The sequence below is a fragment of the Macaca nemestrina genome, chromosome 10 (assembly GCF_043159975.1).
Source record: "Macaca nemestrina isolate mMacNem1 chromosome 10, mMacNem.hap1, whole genome shotgun sequence".
NCBI lineage: Eukaryota > Metazoa > Chordata > Mammalia > Primates > Cercopithecidae > Macaca > Macaca nemestrina.
This window is the reverse complement of record NC_092134.1, coordinates 138502201-138524028: the sequence shown is the minus strand read 5'-3', so window position 1 is coordinate 138524028 and position 21828 is coordinate 138502201. Positions and strand designations below refer to the sequence as shown.

The 21828-nt window shown below is 39.7% G+C and overlaps 1 protein-coding gene across 1 annotated transcript in view; it reads left to right on the top strand.

Annotated features, from left to right (window-relative positions):
• The first annotated feature begins 1499 nt into the window (after positions 1 to 1499).
• Positions 1500 to 21828, top strand: part of LOC105484161 (polypeptide N-acetylgalactosaminyltransferase 8) — a 63346-nt gene continuing 43017 nt past the window's right edge. The window contains exons 1-2 of the mRNA XM_011745525.3: positions 1500 to 2061; positions 12803 to 13100. Of these exons, the coding sequence (XP_011743827.1) occupies positions 1851 to 2061; positions 12803 to 13100 (509 nt within the window). The 5' untranslated portion in view covers positions 1500 to 1850. The remainder of the gene's footprint in view (positions 2062 to 12802; positions 13101 to 21828) is intronic.

Genomic DNA, 21828 nt, shown 5'->3' with positions numbered 1-21828 from the left:
TAGAGACGGGGTTTTGCCACGTTGGCCAGGCTGGTCTTGAACTCCTGACCTCAGGTGATCCACCCGCCTCAGCCTCCCAAAGTGCTGGGATTACAGGAATGAGCCACCGTGCCTGGCTGGATCATGCGTTTTCTATGTTTTGAGTCTAATTTGCAAGTGGGAGGCTGGGAGACATTTTCTATCCCTGCAAAACAGAAGAAGTGATTCCTTTTCATTTTGTTCATTTTCATCCTATCTGTTTTTCCTAAAGCTGCATTTATTTCCTTTAATCCACGTCTGCCTCAGCACATGTCACCATGTGCTGTGTTTGGGACCTAGTAAATAGTCCAAAGAGCCAGGCTGGGGTGGAAGCTGTGATTTTGACGGGATTGACAGTAGACTGAGAACTTAAAACTTTTAGCCTTGGTGAACAATTTTAAGTGTTTTTTCTACAATGATGATCATTGGTGATTCATCCAAAACATCTTATAAGTGTGAGGTGTGGAGGCAAAGGAGTTACTGGAAGCTGGAGCAGGGTAGAAGCCCAGTGTATGAAGTTGTGCAGACGACAAGCAAGGACAGATACCCGTGAATCAGGGTCATCCCTTGAGGCTCAACCCCTGGGCACTGCCTCCAGCTCCTCTCCACCTGCTTCTAGGCAGGACCTCCTGAGGTCCCAGGAACTAGCAAGAAAGTCTCTCCTTAAGTTTGTGGGACAAGCATTTGTTGCACACCTACTGTGTCCAAAACCCTGTAGAGTGAGGTAAAAAGACATCTGAGATCCCGGCTCTCCAAAAAAGCGAGGATCTGAGTATACAGAGACTTCTCGCTTTTTGATTTCTCTTTCATCCTATTTATCCCCTTCTTACACCCACAGGACCAGACCTCACATGCCCTATCAGAGTCTCCCAGGTGGTTTTTCCAGGGACACAGAACATTAAACATCAAACAAACATAGATATATAGAGAGAAAAGCCTCTCAGCCAGGCAGCCTGAGCTAGCTGCAGGAGCAAGCATTCTTCTGACTTCTGAGACAGTACAAGGTGTGTCCAGGTGACTTACCTGCCGCTGGGCAGCTGCCATGCACGCTCCTCACGCCTGACGCTGCTCAGGCAGAAGCCAGGCATCTGTAATAGTGTTCTTGGCCGCAGAACATCTGGCCTAGTGGGCAGGGTGTCATCTATGAAGTTGGGTGGAGACAAAGCTGTTGGGGAAACCAGTCCCACACCACCTGGCAGGTACCCCGAGTCCGGCGGAGACAAAGGAGTTAGAAAGAGACAGAATAAGTGTTTAAAAGGCAGGTTCAGGGGACCAGAGCATCGGAGGCTTGCTCCCGTTCCAGAGCTCTCGGGCTCCACCCAATTTATTGGTTTACAAGCTCTTTGTTCTTAGGGCAGATGGGAAGGGGAGGACGGGATGAGGAAAAGGATTAATCAGTAAAAGAGAATCATGAGTCATTCAATAAGATGTACAGCAGTGGCGGTTGCTGTGAATTTCCTTGAGCAAAGGCGTGTGTCTAAACTACTTAAGATCTTCAACTTATCGGGACTGAAATGGGTGGGAGCAGGTTTCAGGAGGAGCCAAGATGTTTGATTATATTCCACTGCTTCAAGGGAGTGTGATCTCCCTGAGCAACCTGTGGAATGCTGAGCGGTTATGGTCTCGGGGCATAAATACATGAAGGCATTAAGGAGACTTTTCTCCTCAGAGGCCGCCCATGGCTTCCCATAGGTGTCTACACAGGGGAGACCAACTCAGCTGGCACCCCAGAACCTCTCTTTCCCACAAAAGCTGGGCTGGTTCTGATTCTTAGCCTGTTCTGGCAGTGACGCACTCAACCCCATAGGGAGTGGACGAGCCCCAGGAAGAAGATGACGTTTTGGAGAAAACGCTCCAAAGCCCTCTGCATTGGGCTGACTCTGGCCATTACTGTCAATCTCCTTCTGGTATTTTTTAGCAAGGAGACTTTACGAAACCCATTTATGGGTGGTCTCCACGAGGAGCTTCCTTTACATCTGAACGAGCGCGACGGGGCAGTGATAAGAAGACTCTCCCAGTTGGAGACGGAACTGAAGCATCTGAGTAAGTTTACAACGCTAACCTGGAAGGCGTGTGTGTGCGTGTGTGTGCGTGCGTGTGCGTGTGTGTGCGTGCGTGTGCGTGTGTGTGCGTGCGTGTGCACGCGTGTGCGTGCGTGTGCGTGTGTGTGCGTGCGTGTGCGTGTGTGTGCGTGCGTGTGCGTGTGTGTGTGTGTTTATGGGCACTTAGGAAAAAGGGATGTGGAGGGGAAAATGGGCGAGAGGTCACATTTTCATCTCAGTCGCTCATTGAAGCATCTGACACTGAATTCCGTGCCTTCAGATGGGAGATGGGGATTGAGAGCGAAGTGAGTAGACGTGGAAATTAGAGCAAGCAGTATGGGGGAGGTGAGCACGTGTGTGGGCTTGTGCACATACATTGTCATTATATCTACATATATGCAGGCAACGAGACAGAATAAGAATCCCAAGGGCCTTAGGGATGTCTAGCGTGGCCCTGTCCTTAGGCCTATGTGTGGTAGGGGCTGTGCAAGAGAAGTGGCAATCTCTAGGGCAAAGGCCTCGCTTCCATTTTGCTGTGTGCTCCTATCATGAACTAATGAGGGCTTTGTTAGAGGACCTAAGATCGAATCCTGATGTGCCACTGTGGTTGTGTGACTTTGAGCAAGTGCTTCTCTCTCTCAGCCTCAGGTTCCTGGTCTGTAAATGGAGATGATGATAATAATGATAGTTTTCCACCTGACCTAACAGGGTTGTGAAGTGGATGCAGAAGGTGATCTATAAACTGCTCTGTGCCAAATTTTAACCTCCTCATTTAAAGTTAAGGGTAAGATTTCAACACATTCTGGGGTTTGTTTGTGATTCCGGCTCACCATGGAGCTCTAATGCCTCTGAATTTTATGAGCCTGCACATCCAACTTCAGCAAGGGAAGCAGCCATTTCCGCCTGCTCCCCAGGTAACAGGATCAAATGCTGGAATCCCCTAGGGAGGTATTTTATGTGTGAGCGGGGATGTGACTGCCCCGGTGTGTGCACATTGGGCTGAAGTTGGGGAAAGTGTCTTTTAAAACGAGAACTGAGCATTGTCAGGGTTCAGGGTGAGGCTGGGAGATGGGTGGAAGGAAAGGCAAGAAGAGAAAAAGGAAGGGAGAGAAGCAATCAGGGAAAGATCGAAGAGAGTGAGAAGGGAGATGACAGAGGAGAAAAGAGCTGGGACAGGAAAGGAGCAGAGAAGTGAGGGAGTCCGGGGAGAGAGGGAAAGAGTTTGTATGGAGACAAGAAGAAAAAAAGGGAAAGTGTGATGGGACAGAAGGAGAGAATAAAAGGAGAGAAGAGGAGGCCTAAGGCACCCATAGCACTTTTTACGTCCTCCTTCATAAGACTCATCATATTTTATTGTGGTACAGCTTTATGGAAAGCAAGTTTCATAAGGGCTGTTTCCATGAACGTCTCATTCACTACTCGTTTCTATTCATACATAGAAGTTACATAGATGAATAAATGAGTGGGTGCATCTAGGAAAGAGAGAGAAAAAGACAGGCAGACAGGGATGAAGGGAAGAGTGATACAGGGCAAGAGAGTGGATGAAACAGCAGGAAGACTGTCAGCTCCACAAGCCCTGGCTTACCTGGGTGGGTCAGACATTGCCCATGCAAATATGCTTGGTGAAGCTTCCCCAGGAGGATGTCTGTGTACCTAGGGTGGTGACCCCAGCACCACCCTCAGTACTTGCCAGAGCACCCAGACACACCAGGACTCTCTCGCCCGTTCCCAAGGCTCATCACTGGCTCAGCCTCCTCAAGCCATAAAATGGCAGGAGTTCTACCCAAAGCCTCGCTATTCTTTCCATCAGCTAGGACACAGTGTGCCATGAGGAGCCAGCCAGAGCCGTCTGGTTTACTCCTCTTTCCTTCTTTGCAAAGACCTTTCTTGTTATTCTTGGTGCTCCCACGTTTTATTCGCTCTGAAATGATGTGATGTCAGAGACTCACATCAGGACTCATCACACCAAACAAACATAGATATATATAGAGAAAAGCCTCTCAGCCAGGCAGCCTGGGCTAGCTGCAGGAGCAAGCATTCTTCTGACTTCTGAGACAGTACAAGGTGTGTCCAGCTGACTTACCTGCCGCTGGGCAGCTGCCATGCACACTCCTCACACCTGACGCTGCTCAGGCAGAAGCCAGGCAGCCGTAATAGTGTTCTTGGCTGGAGAACAACTGACCTAGCAGGCAGGGTGTCATCTATGAAGTTGAATGGAGACAAATATGTTGGGGAAACCAGTCCCACACCACCCGGCGGGTACCCCGAGTCTGGCAGAGACAAAGGAGTTAGAAAGAGACAGAATAAGCATTTAAAAGGCGAGTCCAGGGGACTGGAGTGCCGGAGGCTTGCATACCTGAGATGAACCTCAAAAATTCTTCTGGGCCCTGTTTCTAGATCTCCAGTGCTCTTTTTTTCCACAGGGCTTCCTGTAACTAAAAGCCAGTTTAATTACCCTTCATCCTGTTTGCTCATTGCCTCCAGGATTCTAGGAAGATTTAAAAAAATCATGAGTCAATAAGGATACTTAGTTGAATCATGTAAGCTACCAATAGCAAAAGCAAGCAATAATAATTATATCCCTATTGAGGGAGGGATCAATGACTCTAAGCCAGTTTTCTGGAACCTCCCTCAGGGTTCATAAAAACTCCACCAGGGGGATGTCAATGGGTGTGTCCCTTTGGGAGCTTAGAAGGTTTCAGTATAAGTTATGGGGGTGACCTAGTGACCCTGTATTCATGCTATCAGATTATGCATTTCCTCAAATTGACTTTAGGATGGCCAGGTCCAAACCAGCTCCCACTGACAGCCATGAGTGAAAGAGAAAATCAGATATCCCCCAAGGAAGAACGCAGAGGAGCTTAGAGGTAGGAAGGACCCAGTACCACCCTGGGACCCCTGCATGCTTAGGACAGAAAAGTATGAATAACCATACTGTTCCATCTGGGACACTGTAAACAGCATGCTCCCACTTCTTGTTTCTACCTGAGCAAGTATGCATGGTGTTCACATGAGCCTCCTTTGAGAGACCTACCATTTACTTTTTGCCCAAGTTTTTTCGACTATCCTCTTTTTGTCTTAACCATGTCAAGAGTTGATTCTCTTTCTCCTTTTCCTTCTTTTTGGGCCAGTCTTACATCACTTTACAAACATGTTCTCCTCCCAGTCACAGGACTTCCCTGCTTCCCTCTCGGGGGCTGTATATGGATCTGAAATCCAGCACACGTTCTGCTTGCCAAGCCATGTGCTGTGGCGTGAGATTCATCTACCTGGAGAAAAGTCACACACTGGGGCTGTCCCCTCACCAAGCTGGTGACCCTGAGTTGCAGTCATCCAGAAAACAAGGATGCCGCCTTCTAACTGGTGGAAAGATGCTGGACAGGCTGCAGGTGATCCTCTCAGTCTGGTTGAAGTTTCGTGTGGGCTTAGGGGAGGATTAGTAGGAACAAAGTGGATCCTATGTCAGAATGCCTTGATCACCATTGTGGGATTTAGTGCTGAAGAATGTCATAATCACTAAACACTAAAATGGTTACTTTTTCTCTCTTTTTGCTGAGCACACAGATTGAGCCTGAGGGAGTTCAAGGTGCATATGCTAAGATACTCCAGCACAAATCTTACAGGGTGGAAAGGTGAGGTAAATAATAGATGACATCATGGATCCTGGAGGGCGTCTTCTGCATAAAACGTCCTCTGCCTGGGTCTATCACTATCTGTTCATCCTTTTGAGTTAAGGCAGTGTTTCCCAAATTAATGTGACAATTAGATTTGTCTAGACCAATTGTTTAAAATACAGATTCTCAGGCTCTACTCCAGAACAGAGTCAGAATCTCTAAGGGAGGCCTGGGATTCTGTATTTTTTTAAAAAACTTTTTATTATACTTTAAGTTCTAGGGTACATGTGCACAATGTGCAGGTTTGTTACATATGTATACATGTGCCATGCTGGTGTGCTGCACCCATTAACTCATCATTTACATTAGGTATACCTCCTAATGCAATCCCTCCCCTCTCCCCCAACCCGACGACAGGCCCCAGTGTGTGATGTTCCCCACCCTGTGTCCAAGTGATCTCATTGTTCAATTCCCACCTATGAGTGAGAACATGCAGTGTTTGGTTTTCTGTTCTTGCGATAGTTTGCTGAGAATGATGGTTTCCAGCTGCATCCATGTCCCTACAAAGGATATGAACTCATCCTTTTTTATGGCTACATAGTATTCCATGGTGTATATGTGCCACATTTTCTTAATCCAGTCTGTCATTGATGGACATTTGGGTTGGTTCCAAGTCTTTGCTATTGTGAATAGTGCCACAATAAACATATGTGTGCATGTGTCTTTATAGCAGCATGATTTATAATCCTTCGGGTATATAGCCAGTAATGGGATGGCTGGGTCAAATGGTATTTCTAGTTCTAGATCCTTGAGGAATCACCACACTGTCTTTCACAATGGTTGAACTAGTTTACAGTCCTACTAACAGTGTAAAAGTGTTCCTATTTCTCCACATCCTCTCCAGCACCTGTTGTTTCCTGGCTTTTTAATGATCGCCATTCTAACTGGTGTGAGATGGTATCTCATTGTGGTTTTGATTTGCATTTCTCTGATGGCCAGTGATGATGAGCATTTTTTTCATATGTCTGTTGGCTGTGTAAATGTTTTCTTTTGAGAAGTGTCTGTTCATATTCTTCTCCCACTTTTTGATGGGGTTGTTTTTTTCTTGTAAATTTGTTTGAGTTCTTTGTAGGATCTAGATATTAGCCCTTTGTCAAATAAGTAGATTGCAAAAATTTTCTCCCATTCTGTAGGTTGCCTGTTCACTCTGATGGTAGTTTCTTTTGCTGGGCAGAAGCTCTTTAGTTTAATTAGATCCTATTTGTCAATTTTGGCTTTTGTTGCCATTGCTTTTGGTGTTTTAGACATGAAATCCTTGCCCATGCCTATGTCCTAAATGGTATTGCCTAGGTTTTCTTCTAGGGTTTTTATGGTTTTATGTCTAACATTTAAGTCTCTAATCCATCTTGAATTAATTTTTGTATAAGGTGTAAGGAAGGGATCAGTTTCAGCTTTCTACATATGGCTAGCCAGTTTTCCCAGCACCATTTATTAAATAGGGAATCCTTTCCCCATTTCTTGTTTTTGTTAGGTTTGTCAAAGATCAGATGGTTGTAGATGTGGGGTATTATTTCTGAGGGCTCTGTTCTGTTCCATTGGTCTATGTCTCTGTTTTGGTACCGGTACCATGCAGTTTTGGTTACTGTAGCCTTGTAGTATAGTTTGAAGTCAGGTAGCATGATGCCTCCAGCTTTGTTCTTTTGGCTTAGGATTGTCTTGGCAATGCGGGCTCTTTTTTGGTTCCATATGAACTTTCAAGTAGTTTTTTCCAATTCTGTGAAGAAAGTCATTGGTAGCTTAATGGGGATGGCATTGAATCTATAAATTACCTTGGGCAGTATGACCATTTTTATGATATTGATTCTTCCTATCCATGAGCATGGAATGTTCTTCCATTTGTTTGTGTCCTCTTTTATTTCATTGAGCAGTGGTTTGTAGTTCTCCTTGAAGAGGTCCTTCACATCCCTTGTAAGTTGGATTCCTAGGTATTTTATTCTATTTGAAGCAATTGTGAATGGAAGTTTACTCATGATTTGGCTCTGTTTGTCTGTTACTGATGTATAAGAATGCTTGTGATTTTTGCACATTGATTTTGTATCCTGAGACTGTGCTGAAGTTGCTTATCAGCTTAAGGAGATTTTGGGCTGAGACAATAGGGTTTTCTAAATATACAATCATGTCATCTGCAAACAGGGACAATTTGGCTTCTTTTCCTAATTGAATACCCTTTATTTCTTTCTCCTGCCTGATTGCCCTAGCCAGAACTTCCAACACTATGTTGAATAGGAGTGGTGAGAGAGGGCATCCCTGTCTTGTGCCAGTTTTCAAAGGGAATGCTTCCAGTTTTTGCCCATTCAGTATGATATTGGCTGTGGGTTTGTCATAAATAACTCTTATTATTTTGAGATACGTTCCAACAATACCAAATTTATTGAGAGTTTTTAGCATGAAGGGCTGTTGAATTTTGTCAAAGGCCTTTTCTGCATCTATTGAGATAATCATGTGGTTTTTGTCTTTAGTTCTGTTTGTATGCTGGATTACGTTTATTGATTTGCATATATTGAACCAGCCGTGCATCCCAGGGATGAAGCCCACTTGATCATGGTGGATAAGCTTTTTGATGTGCTGCTGGATTTGGTTTGCCAGTATTTTATTGAGGATTTTTGCATCGATGTTCATCAGGAATATTGGTCTAAAATTCTCTTTTTTTGTTGTGTCTCTGCCAGTCTTTGGTATCAGGATGATGCTGGCCTCATAAATTGAGTTACGGAGGATTCCCTCTTTTTCTATTGATTGGAATAGTTTCAGAAGAAATGGTACCAGCTCCGCCTTGTACCTCTGCTAGAATTTGGCTGTGAATCTGTCTGGTTCTGGACTTTTTTTTGGTTGGTAGGCTGTTAATTATTGCCTCAATTTCAGAGCCTGCTATTGGTCTATTCAGGGATTCAGCTTCTTCCTGGTTTAGTCTTGGAAGAGTGTATGTGTCCAGGAATTTATCCATTTCTTCTAGGTTTTCTAGTTTATTTGTGTAGAGGTGTTTATAGTATTCTCTGATGGTAGTTTGTATTTCAGTGGGGTTGATGGTGATATCCCCTTTATAATTTTTAATGCATCTATTTGATTCTTCTCTCTTTTCTTCTTTATTAGTCTTGCTAGTGGTCTATCAGTTTTGTTGATCTTTTCAAAAAAACAGCTCCTGGATTCATTGATCTTTTTGAAGGGTTTTTTGTGTCTCTATCTTCTTCAGTTGTGGTCTAAGGTTAGTTATTTCTTGCTTTCTGCTAGCTTTTGAATGTGTTTGCTCTTGCTTCTCTAGTTCTTTTAATTGTGATGTTAGGGTGTCAATTTTAGTTCTTTCCTGCTTTCTCTTGTGAGCATTTAGTGCTATAAATTTCCCTCTACACACTGCTTTAAATGTGTCCCAGAGATTCTGGTATGTTGTATCTTTGTTCTCACTGGTTTCAAAGAACATCTTTATTTCTGCCTTCATTTCGTTATGTACCCGGTAGTCATTCAGGAGCAAGTTGTTCAGTTTCCATGTAGTTGAGCAGTTTTGAGTGAATTTCTTAGTCCTGAGTTCTAGTTTGATAGCACTGTGGTCTGAGGGACAGTTTGTTATAATTTCTGTTCTTGTACATTTGCTGAGGAGTGCTTTACTTCCAACTATGTGGTCAATTTTGGAATAAGTGTGATGTGGTGCTGAGAAGAATGTATATTTTTGTTGATTTGGGGTGGAGAGTTCTGTAGATGTCTATTAGGTCCACTTGGTGCAGAGCTGAGTTCAGTTCCTGGATATCCTTTTTAATTTTCTGTCTCATTGATCTGTCTAATGTTGACAGTGGGGTGTTAAAGTCTCCCACTATTATTGTGTGGGAGTCTCAGTCTCTTTGTAGGTCTCTAAGGACTTGTTTTATGAATCTGGGTGCTCCTGTATTGGGTACATATATATTTAGGACAGTTAGCTCTTCTTGTTGAATTGATCCCTTTGCCATTATGTAATGGCCTTCTTTGTCTCTTTTGATCTTTGTTGGTTTAAAGTCTGTTTTATTAGAGACTAGGATTGCAACCCTTGCCTTTTTTTTGTTTTCCATTTGCTTGGTAGATCTTCCTCCATCCCTTTATTTTGAGCCTATATGTGTCTCTGCATATGAGATGGGTCTCCTGAATACAGCACACTAATGGGTCTTGACTCTTTATCCAATCTGCCAGTCTGTTTCTTTTAATTGGAGCATTTAGCCCATTTACATTTAAGGTTAATATTGTTATGTGTGAATTTTTTCCTGTCGTTATGATGTTAGTTGGTTATTTTGCTCATTAGTTGATGCAGTTTCTTCCTAGCATCAATGATCTTTACAATTTGGCATGTTTTTGCTGTGGCTGGTACCAGTTGTTCCTTTCCATGTTTAGTGCTTCCTTCAGGAGCTCTTTAGGGCAGGCCTGGTGGTGACAAAATCTCTCAGCATTTGCTTGTCTGTAAAGGATTTCGTTTCTCCTTCACTTATTAAACTTAGTTTGGCTGGCTATGAAATTCTGGATTGAAAATTCTTTTCTTTAAGAATGTTGAATATTGGCCCCCACTCTCTTCTGGCTTATAGAGTTTCTGCTGACAGCTCCGCTGTTAGTCTGATGGGCTTCCCTTTGTGGGTAACCCGACCTTTCTCTCTGGTTGCTCGTAACATTTTTTCCTTCATTTCAACTTTGGTGAATCTGACAATTATGTGTCTTGGAGTTGCTCTTCTCGAGGAGTATCTTTGTGGCATTCTCTGTATTTCCTGAATTTGAATGTTGGCCTGCCTTGCTAGGTTGGGGAAGTTCTGCTGGATAATATCCTGCAGAGTATTTTCCAACTTGGTTCCATTCTCTCCATGACTTTCAGGTACACCAATCAGATATAGATTTGGTCTTTTCACATAGTCCCATATTTCTTGGAGGTTTGTTCATTTCTTTTTACTCTTTTTTCTCTAAACTTCTCTTCTCACTTCATTTCATTCATTTGATCTTCAATCATGATACCCTTTCTTCCAGTTGATCGAATGGGTTACTGAAGCTTGTGCATTTGTCACATAGTTCTTGTGCCATGGTTTTCAGCTCTATCAGGTCATTTAGGGACTTCTCTACACTGGTTATACTAGTTAGCCATTTGTCTAATCTTTTTTCAAGGTTTTTAGGTTCTTTGCAATGGGTTCGAACTTCCTTCTTTAGCTTGGAAAAGTTTGATCGTCTGAAGCCTTCTTCTCTTAACTCCTCAAAGTCATTCTCTGTCCAGCTTTGTTCTGTTGCTGGTGAGGAGCTGCATTCCTTTGGAGGGGGAGAGGCACTCTGATTTTTAGAATTTTCAACTTCTCTGCTCTGTTTTTTCCCCATCTTTGTGGTTTTATCTACCTTTATCTTTGATGATGGTGACGTACAGATGGGGTTTTGGTGTGGATATCCTTTCTGTTTGTTAGTTTTTCTTCTAACAGTCAGGACCCTCAGCTCCAGGTCTGTTGGAGTTTGCTGGAGGACCACTCCAGACCCTGTTTGCCTGGGTATCAGCAGCAGAGGCTGCAGAAGAGTGAATATTGCTGAACAGCAAATGTTGCTATCTGATCGTTCCTTTGGAAGCTTCATCTCAGAGGAGTACCCGGCCATGTGAGGTGTGAGTTTGCCCCTACTGGGTGGTGTCTCCCAGTTAGGCCACTCGGGGGTCAGGGACCCACTTGAGGAGGCAGTCTGTCCGTTCTCAGATCTCAAACTTCATGCTGGGAGAACCACTACTCTCTTCAAAGCTGTCAGACAGGGACATTTAAATCTGCAGAGGTTTCTGTTGCCTTCTGTTTGGCTATGCCCTGTCCCCAGAGGTGGAGTCTGCAGAGGCAGGCAGGCCTCCTTGAGCTGCGGTGGGCTCCACTCAGTTTGAGCTTCCCAGCCACTTTGTTTACCTACTCAAGCCTGAGCAATGGTGGGCGTCCCTCCCCCAGCCTTGCTGCCGCCTTGCAGTTAGATCTCAGACTGCTGTGCTAGCAATGAGGGAGGCCCCATGGGCATGGGACCCTCCGAGCCAGGTGCAGGGTATAATCTCCTGGTGTGCCGTTTGCTAAGACCCTTGGTAAAGTGCAGTATTAGGGTGGGAGTGACCCGATTTTCCAGGTGTTGTGTGTCAAGGTTTCCCTTGACTGGGAAAGGGAATTTCCCTTCCCCCTTGTGCTTCCAGGGTGAGGTGATACCCTTGTCCTGCTTTGGCTCTCACTCAGTGGGCTGCACCCACTGTCTTGCACCTACTTTACGACATGCCCCAGTGAGATGAACCTGGTACCTCAGTTGGAAATGCAGAAATCACCTGTCTTCTGTGTTGCTCACACTGGGAGCTATAGCCTGGAGCTATTCCTATTCAGCCATCTTGGAACTGCCTCCGGATTCTGTATTTTTAACAAGCTTTTGAAGACATTCTTACGATCCTGGCAGTTTGAAATTGCAAGACTAGGACAGCTCCAATTTTAAAGTTCCTCGTAAATCAAGCACATGAGAAGCAAGGGCATGGGTGGATGATGGTGGTAGTGGTTAGAGCAGATTTGCCTTTGTTAGGCACTAATGGTGTAGTGTTTCTTAAATTTTACTATAAAGAGAATTACTCCTTGGTTTTATTAAAAAGCAGGTTCTTGTAATTTCTCCTGTCTGTGTTTCCACCCAGCTCTCAGATCCTGATTTAGTGGATTTGGAGATTAGCCTGGGTATCTACATTAAAAAAAAAAAATCACAACTGATGATTCTGATGTAAGTGGTTCTGAGGCCTCATTCTGAAAAACATTAGCTTATTTTCCACTGATTTCTCAAATCATAGTAAGTCAGTTCTTGGAGGAGCTTTGAAGATGTGGGATGGAGGAGTTTTGATGGAGCTAAAGGGAGAGACCTATCCAGTACATACTTTGCTGATACAGCCTTGCGTAGCTGGTTCCTGCCATATTACCTACTCAAGCCTCAGCAATATGTCAGTTCCCTGACATATTACATCCTCAGAGACAAGAGCTTATAAATTTTAAGATGTAGTGTGTAAACCATTAGAAGGAAATTAGGATGGAAAGGAATGCCCAGGTAACTAAGGAGGGGCTGAAATGTTTTCTCTCCCACCCCTGTCCTCTTCATTTGCAGAAGAAAGTATGAAATTGGCTCTGAGGCAGCAAGAAAATGTGAACAACACAATGAAGAGGGCGAAAGATGAAGAACGCCCTGTTCTGAAGGCAGTGGAAGCCGAGGTGAACGAGACAAAGAAGCACAAAACCCAAATGAAACTCTTCCCACACTCACAGCTTTTCAGGCAGTGGGGCGAGGATCTTTCTGAGGCCCAGCAGAAAAAGGCCCAGGACCTCTTCCGGAAGTTTGGTTACAACGCGTACCTCAGCAACCAGCTGCCTCTCAATCGCACCATCCCCGATACACGAGACTACAGGTGGGATGAACCAGGCTTGGGCTTCTAGGGTCCTCAGTTTGATTTGAGGATGAGCTTTGGGAGCAGTGAAAATTGAAGGTTGCGGGAGTGGGGGATTGGTGGGGAAAGGGTTCAGGCTGAGCAAAGTTTTTGTTTTTAATTTATTTTATAATGACAGCTCAGAGAAGATAGCCACCTGATCCAAATATTTACAGACCCTTGGGAAAGAACAGAAATGTCAGAGGAGCAGAGGTCCTTTGCAACTCTGATCCAGAGAAACAGAGATATGGTGGGTCTAACTGATCGTTTTACAGATGAGGAAACTGAAGCTGAGAAGGGACTTGCACAAGTCACACCAAAGCCAGCAGCTCTACCACCTTCCCTAGGACTTTGCTCAAATTCTCTACTTGGATTCCTCTTTGCTGGTAAATGTAATTTGAAGAGCAATCCTTCTCCCTCTCCTTCTGTTTCCCTTTCCTATTGTTTCTTTTCTCTTTCTGTGTCTCCCACGCTCCTTCATAATACTTTTTAAGAAACAGCTTTGTTGAGATATAATTCACATACCGTGCAATTTATCCATTTAAAGTGTACAATTTAATGTTTTTCAGTATATTCACAGAGCTATTCCCCATTCCCACAATCAATTTTAAAACATTTTCATCACTTTACAAAGAAACTGCATTAGCAGGCCCTCCCCATTTTCCTACAACTTCCTCATCCCTAGGCAACCACCACTCATCTACTTTTTATCCCTATGGATTTGTCTGTTCTGGACCTTTGGTATTAATGGAATCATATAATATGGGGTCTTCTGTGACTAATATTTTTCACTTATCACAATGTTTTCAAGTATCATTCACATTATAACACATATCAATACTTCATTCCTTCTTATTGTCAAATAATGTTTCATTGTCTGGATTATACCGCATTTCCTTTATCCATTCATCAAGTGATGAACATTTGGATTGTTCCCACTTCTTGACCATTATGAATAATACTGCTATGAACATTCATGTATAAGTTTTCGTGTGAACAAATGTCTTCTTTTCTTGCAGGTGTACCCTGTGGGTAGAATTGCTGGGCCGTATGATAATTCTGTATTTAGCCTTTCAAAGAACTGCCAGGTGGCTTTCAAAGTGACTCCACCATTTAACATTCCCTCAAGCAGTATATGAGAGTTCTGATTTTTCCACATGCTAACATTTGTTATTATTTTTCTTTTTAACTATAGCCATCCTAGTGGGTCTGAAGTAATATCTCACTGTGATTTTGTTTTAAATTACCCTGAGGCCTGATAACATGGGACATCTTTTCATGTACTATTAGCCATGTGTACGTCTTCTTTGAAGAAATGTCTATTTGGAGACATTCTTTGTTTTAAAAAATTGGCTTATTTATCTTTTTGTTATGGAGTTGCAAAGTACTTTATATATTCTAGATGTAAATTCCTATCAGAAATATGACTTGTTAATGTTTTCTTTCATTGTGTAGATTGTCTGTTCACTTTCTTGATGGTCGTCTTTGAAACACAGAGTTTTAAATCTTAATGATGTCCAATTTATCTATTTTCTCCTTGGTTGCTGGTACTTTTGGTGTTATATCTAAGAGACCATTGCTTGGTACAAGGCCACAAAGGTTTACACCCATGTTTTCTTCCAAGAATTTTATAGTTTCAGTCTTAAATTTAGGTGTTTGGTCCATTTTAAACTAGTTTTTGTACATAATGTGACAAGGAGGGTCCAACTTCATTCTTTTATGTGTGGCTGTTTAGTTATCCTAGTACCTTTGTTAAATAGGCTGCTCTTTCCACATCAGATTGTCCTGCCACCCTTGTTGAAATCAATTGGTGATAAATGTAAGGGTTTATTTCTGGATATCAATCCTATTTCGTTGCTGTATAGGCCTATCCTTATGCCAGGAACACATTGTCTTAACAATTGTAATTTTGTAGTACATTTTGAAATTGAAAATGTGAGTCTTCCAACTTCTTTCTCAAGGCTGTTTTGTCTATTCTGGGACTTTGAATTTCCATATGAGTTTTAGGACTAGTTTGTCAATTTCTGCAAAGAAACCAGCAGGATTTTGACAGGGATTTCATTAACTCTGTAGATCTGTAGATTTGTGGAGGACTTCATTTTAAAAATTAGATCTTCCAATCCACAAATGTGAGAAATCTTTCCATTTATTTAGGTCTTTAATTTCTTTCAACAATATTTTGAGTTTTCACAGTATAAGTTTTTTCACGTCTTTTGTTAAATTTATTCCTAGGTATTTGTCTTTTTGATGCTATTGGAAATGTGACTGTTTTTAAAAATATTTTATTTAAATTGGCAAAATTGTGTATCTTATCATGTACAATATGATGTTTTGAAATGTATACACATTGTGGAATGGCAATATATATCTAAATTAACATATGCATTACCTCACAGTTATTTTTGGTGAGAATACTTGACATCTACTCTCTTAGCAATTTTCAAGAATACCACATATTGCTATTGACAGTAGTCACAATGTTGTATAATACATCTCTTGAACTTATTCCTCCTATCTAACTGAAATTTGTATCCTTTAACCTAACATTTCTCTAACCCCTCTTCACCCAGCCCCCACCCTGGCTCCTGGTAACCACCTTTCATTCTACTCTCTACTTCTATAAGTTTAACTTTTTTAGATTCCACATATAAGTGAGATCATGTAGTATTTGTATTTCTGTTCCTGGCTTATTTTACTTAACATAATGTCCTCTACATTTATCCATGTTGTCACAAGAGACAGAATTTCCTTCTTTTTTGTGGCTGAATGGTATTCCACTATTATGAATAATGCTCCAATGAAAATGGGAGTGCAGTCTCTCTTCAATATACTAATTCATTTCCTGTGGAGATATATTTAGTATACGGTTGCTAGATCATACAATAGTTCTATTTTTAGTATTTGAGGAATCTTTATACTATTTTCCTTATTGGGTATACTAATTTACATTCCCACTAACTGTGCAACGGTTCTTTTTTTTCCACGTTATTGCCAATACTTGTTATCTTTTATTTGTTGATAGTAGCCATTCTAAAAAGGGCGAGATGATAGCGCAATGTGAGTTTAATTTGCATTTTCCCTGATGGTTAATGTTATGGAACATTTTTTTCATAAAGCTCTTGGCCATTTATAGTCTTCTTTTGAGAAATATTTGATTAGGTCATTTGCTGATTTTTATTTTTCTTGTTATTGAGTTGTTTCTGTTTCTTATTTATTTTGGATATTAACTTCTTATTAAACATATAGTTTGCAAATATTTTATCTCATTCTGTAGGTTGTCTCCTCATTCTTTTGATTTTTTTCTTTGCCGTGTAGAAGCTTTTTAGTTTGATGTAATCCTATTTGTCTATTTTTGTTTTTGTTGCCTGTGGCTTTGGGGTCTTATCCAAAAAGTCATTGCCCAAACCAATGTTCTGGAAAATTTTCCCTATTTTCTTTCTAGGAGTTTTACAGTTTTGGGTTTTACATTTAAGTCTTTAATCTAGTTTCAGATTATTTTTGTATATGGTGTGATGAGATAGAGTTCAGTATTATTCTTTTTAAATGTGGATATTCAGTTTTCTCAACACCATTTATTGAAGAGGCAATTCTTTTCCCATTGTGTTTTCTTGACATCTTTGTTGAAAATCAGTTACCTATAAATGTGTGGATTTGTATCTGTGCTCTATGTTCTGTTCCACTACTCTATGTCTGTTTTTATGGCAGTATCATGCTGTTTTGATTACCATAGCTTAATATAGTATATTTTGAAGTCATGTAATGTAATGTCTCCAGCTTTCTCCTTTTGGCTAAAGATTGCTTTGGCTATTCAGGATAATTTATGGTTCCATGTAGAACTTTTAGAGTTGTTTTTTCTATCTGTAAAGAAAAGTCTTTAGAATTTTGATAGGGATTGAATTCAATCTGTAGATCACTTTGGGAAGTATGAACATTTTAACAGTATTAATTCTTCCAACCCATGAACCTGAGATGATTTTTCATTTATTTATGCTTCTTTAATTTCATTGACCAGTATTTTATAGTTTTCAATGTAGAGATTTTTCACTTCCTTGGTTAAATGTATTCATAAGTATTAAGTATTGGTATAGTTTGTTTGTAGAATTGTTTGCTTGATTTCCTTTTTCGATAGTTTGCTGTTGGTGTATAGTAAGGCTTCTGATTTTTGTATGTTGATTTTGCAACTTTACTGAATTGTTTACCATTTTTGGTTGGTTCTTTAGGGCTTTATGTATATAGATCATATCATCTGCAAACAGGGACAATCTACACTTCTTTTCCAGTTTTGATGCCTTTTTATTTCTTTCTCTTGCCTGATTGCTCTCGCTAGGACTTCTAGTAGCATGTTGAATAGAAATGTGAGAGTGGGCATTCTTGTCTTGTTCCGGACCTTAGAGGAAAAGCTTTCAATTTTTCCTCATTGAGTATGATGTTAGCTGTGGGTTTGTCATATGACCTTTATTGTGTTGAAGCTACAATTCTTCTATACCTAATTAGTTAAGAGTTTTTATCATGAAAAAATGTTTAGTTTTTAAGTGATTTTTCACATCTATTGAGATGATCATATGGTTTTTGTCCTTCATTCTGTTAACATGGTGTATTACAGATACAGATTTGTGTATGTTGGACTATCTTTGCATCGCATCCCTGAAATAAATCTCACTTCATTATGGTAAATAATCTTTTAAATGCGTATTCAATTCAGTTTGCTAGTATTTTGATGAGGATTTTTGCATTAGCATTCATCAGGTATATTGGCCTGTAGTTTCCTTTTTTTCAGTCTTCTTGTCTGGTTTTGTTATCAGGGTAATATTGGCCTTATAAAATCAGTTTGAAAGTATCACCTACACTTCGAATTTTTGGAAGAGTTAGAGAAGGACTGGTATTATTAGTTCTTCCTTAAATGTTTGGTAGAATTCAGCAGTGAAGTCATCAGGTCCTGGGCTTGTCTTTTTTTTTTTCTTTTTTGAGACCAAGTCTCACTCTGTCACCCAGGCTGGAGTGCAGTGACACAGTCTTGGCTCACTGCAACCTCCAACCTCCACCCCTCAGGTTCAAGCAATTCTTGTGCCTCAGCCTCCTGAGTAGCTGGGATTACAGGCACCTGCCACCACGTCCAGCTAACTAATCTTTGTATTTTCAGTAGGATGGGATTTTGCCATGTTGGCCAGGCTGATTTCAAACTCCTGACCTCAAGTGATCCACCTGTCTCAGCCTCCCAAAGTGCTGGAATTACAGGCATGAGCCACCACACAGCCCTTAGGCTTGTCTTTGATAGGAAATTTTTTATTGCTAATTCAGTCTCCTTACTTATTATTGGTCTGTTCAGATTTTCCATTTTTCATGATTCAATCTTGATAGGTTGTATGTGTCCATGAATTTATCTATTTCTTACGGGTCGTACAATTTGTTAATGTGTAATTGTTCATAAGCCTCCTATGACCTTTTATATTTCTGTTGTATCAGTTGTAATTTCTGTTTCTCATTTCTGATTTTATTTATTTGATTCCTCTTTTTTTCTTAGTCTAGATAAAGATTCGTCAATTTTGTTTATCTTCTCAAAAAACCAAGTCTTAGTTTTATGACTATTATCTGTTTTTTTTTTAAATCTCCATTGTATTTATTTTTGCTCTGATCTTTATTATTTACTCCTTCTACTAACTTTGAACTTAGTTTGTTCTTAGTTTTCTAGTTCCTTGAGGTCAAACTGTTTGTTTGATATATTTTTTCTTTTTTTGATGTAGGCATTTATTCTGTAAGCTTGACTCTTAGAACTGCTTTTGCTGCATCCCGTGAATTTCGATAGTTTGCTTTTCATTTTTATCTGTTCAATATTCTTTTTAATTTCCTTTGTATTTTCTTCATTGATCCATTGGCTGTTCAGGGGCATGTTATTTAATTTTTATATATTTGCAAATTATTCCAAATTCCTCCTGTTGTTGATTTCTTGCTTCATACCACTGTGGTCAGAAAAGATACTTGATATAGTTTCAGTCTTCTTAAATTTGTTAAGACTTGTTTTGTGGCCTAACATATGATCTATCCTGGAGAATGTTCCTCATGCACATGAGAAGAATGTGTACTCTGTTGTGGTTATTGGAGTGCTCTGTATATGTTTGTTAGTCTATTTGGTCTAGAGTGTAGTTTAAGTCTGATGTTTCCTTATTGATTTTCTGCCTGGATGATATTCCCATTGCTGAAAGTAGGGTATTAAAGTTTCCTACTATTATTGTATATTTTAAATATATTAACATTTGCTTTTTTATATTAGGTTCTCCAGTGTTGGTTGTCTATATATTTACAACTGTTGTATTCTCTTGCCAAATTAATCCCTGTATCATTATTAATGATATTCTTTGTCATGTTTTACAGTTTTTGGCATAAAGTCTACCCTATCAAGGTATAGCTATTCCTAATCGCTTTTGGTTTCCATTTACATGGAATATCATTTTCCAGCCCTTCACTTTGAATCTGTATGTGTCTTTAATGGTGACGTGGGTTTCTTGTAAGTAGCATATAGTTGGGTCTTGTTTTCTTTCTTACCCATTTCGCCACTGTATGTCTTTTGATTAAATAAAACCCATTTACATTCAAGGAAATTATTGATAGGTAAGGACTTTCTACTGCTATTTTGTTAATTGTTTTTCTGGTTGTCTTTGTTAGATCATTTTTTCCTTTCTTTCTTGCCATCATCCTTTGCGATTAAGTTGTTTTCTCTAGTGGTGTGCTTTGATTCTTTGCCTTTTATTTTTGTGTATCAATGACAAGTTTTTGCTTTGTGCTTTCCATGAAGCTTGCAAAAAGCATATTATCGGTGTAACAAACTATTTTAAGCTGATAGCAGCTTAACTTTGATTGCAAAGAATCTCTACACTTTTACTCCACTCCCCCCATTTTTAATTTTTAATGTCATCATTTACATCTTACCAAATTATTAGAGCTATTATTGTTTTAATAGTTTTGTCTTTTAATCTTCATATTAAAGATATAAGTAACTTATACACCATCATTACAATGAGTATTCTGACTTTGTATATTTACTTTTATGAGCAAGTTTTATAGGTTCATATGTTTTCACATTACTAATTAGCCTCCTTTTCTCTCAGCTTGAAGAACTCTCATCAGCATTTGTTGTAAGACAGATCTGGTGGTAATTAACCCCCTCAGGTTTTGTTCATCTTTTTCTATCCTTCATTGCTTAAGGACAGCTTTTCTGGGTACATATAGTATTCTTGGTTGGCAGATGTGTTTTCCACTTCATCATGTTTCACTATTATTTATTTAAATAGGCTTTCTACCACTTTGTCTTTTTCTTCTCCTTTTTGAATGTTATACTTCAAATATTTGCTCTTTTGATGCTATCCCATAAATTCAATGAGGTTTGTTCATTTTATATGTTTTACTATTATAAAATTTTCTCCTTTAGTGCTAATAACATTTTTGTCTTAATACCTGTTTTGTTTGATATTAGTATAGCCAGTCTAGTTTTCTTACAGTTGCTGTTTACATGATGTATCATTTTCTATCCTTTTACTTTCAACCTATTTCTCTCTTTCAACCTAAAGTATGGTTCCTATAGACAGCATATAGTTGGATCTTTTAAAAAATGCAGTCTTTCATTCTCTACCTATTGATTGGATTGTTTAATTTGTTCACATTTAATGTTGTATTGATATAGTTGAATTTATTTCTGCTGTTCTATTTTTGCTTTCTAGTGTCTCATGCCTTTTCCTTCTATCCATCTTTTACTTTTTCTTTTTTCCCATTAAGTGAATATTTTCTAATATAACTGTATAATTCTTTTAATGATTTTTCACTATATTTTTTGATTTTTTAAGTGGTTGTTTTAGGGCTTATCACATACATTTTAACTTATCAGAATCTACTTAGAATTGTAGTAGCTTAATTTCAATGAGATACAAAAAAGTTATTAATATATTGCTCTACTTGCTCTTCCTCCTTTTTTACTATTATTATTACATGTTACATATATGTGTGGTAAAACTCCAAAATACATTATGATTGTATAATTTTATGTCAAGTAAAGAAAATGAGAAAAAGGAGAGGAAGTATTAATTATAGGCTTTGTTATATTCACCTTCTTATTTTGCATGTCTGATTCTGTACATTTGTTCCTGTGGATTCATTTTACTATTTTGTGTCATTTCTTTAACACAGCTTTGTTCCCATTCACCTTTCTGTGCGGTTATTACCAAATATATTACATTGTGATGTTATAGACTGAATTATACAATTGTATAGAAATTGCTTTATGCAATTGCTTTTTACTTTTTAAATTAAGAGTGGAAAAGAGAAAGATATATATCTATACTGTCTTTTATAATTACATAATTACCTTTGCTGATATTTTGTGTGTGTGTGTGTGTGTGTGTGTGTGTGTGTGTATTTGAATTACTGTCTAAGGTCACTTGCTTTCAGCCTAAAGAGATTAGTTTTTCTTGTAAGGTGGGTCTGCTAGCAACAAATAAATTCTCTCAGCATTTGTTTATCTGTCAATGCCTTTATTTGAAAAATGTAAGATAAAAAATGCTTGGTTGACAGTTTCGTTTTTCTTCTGGCATTTTCAATATGCCATCCCATTGCTTTCTGACCTCTATTGTTTCTGATGAGATATCAACTGTCAATCTTATTGGGTTTCCCTTGTATGTGATAAGTCATTTTTTCTTTTTGTTTCTTTCAAGATTTTCTTTTC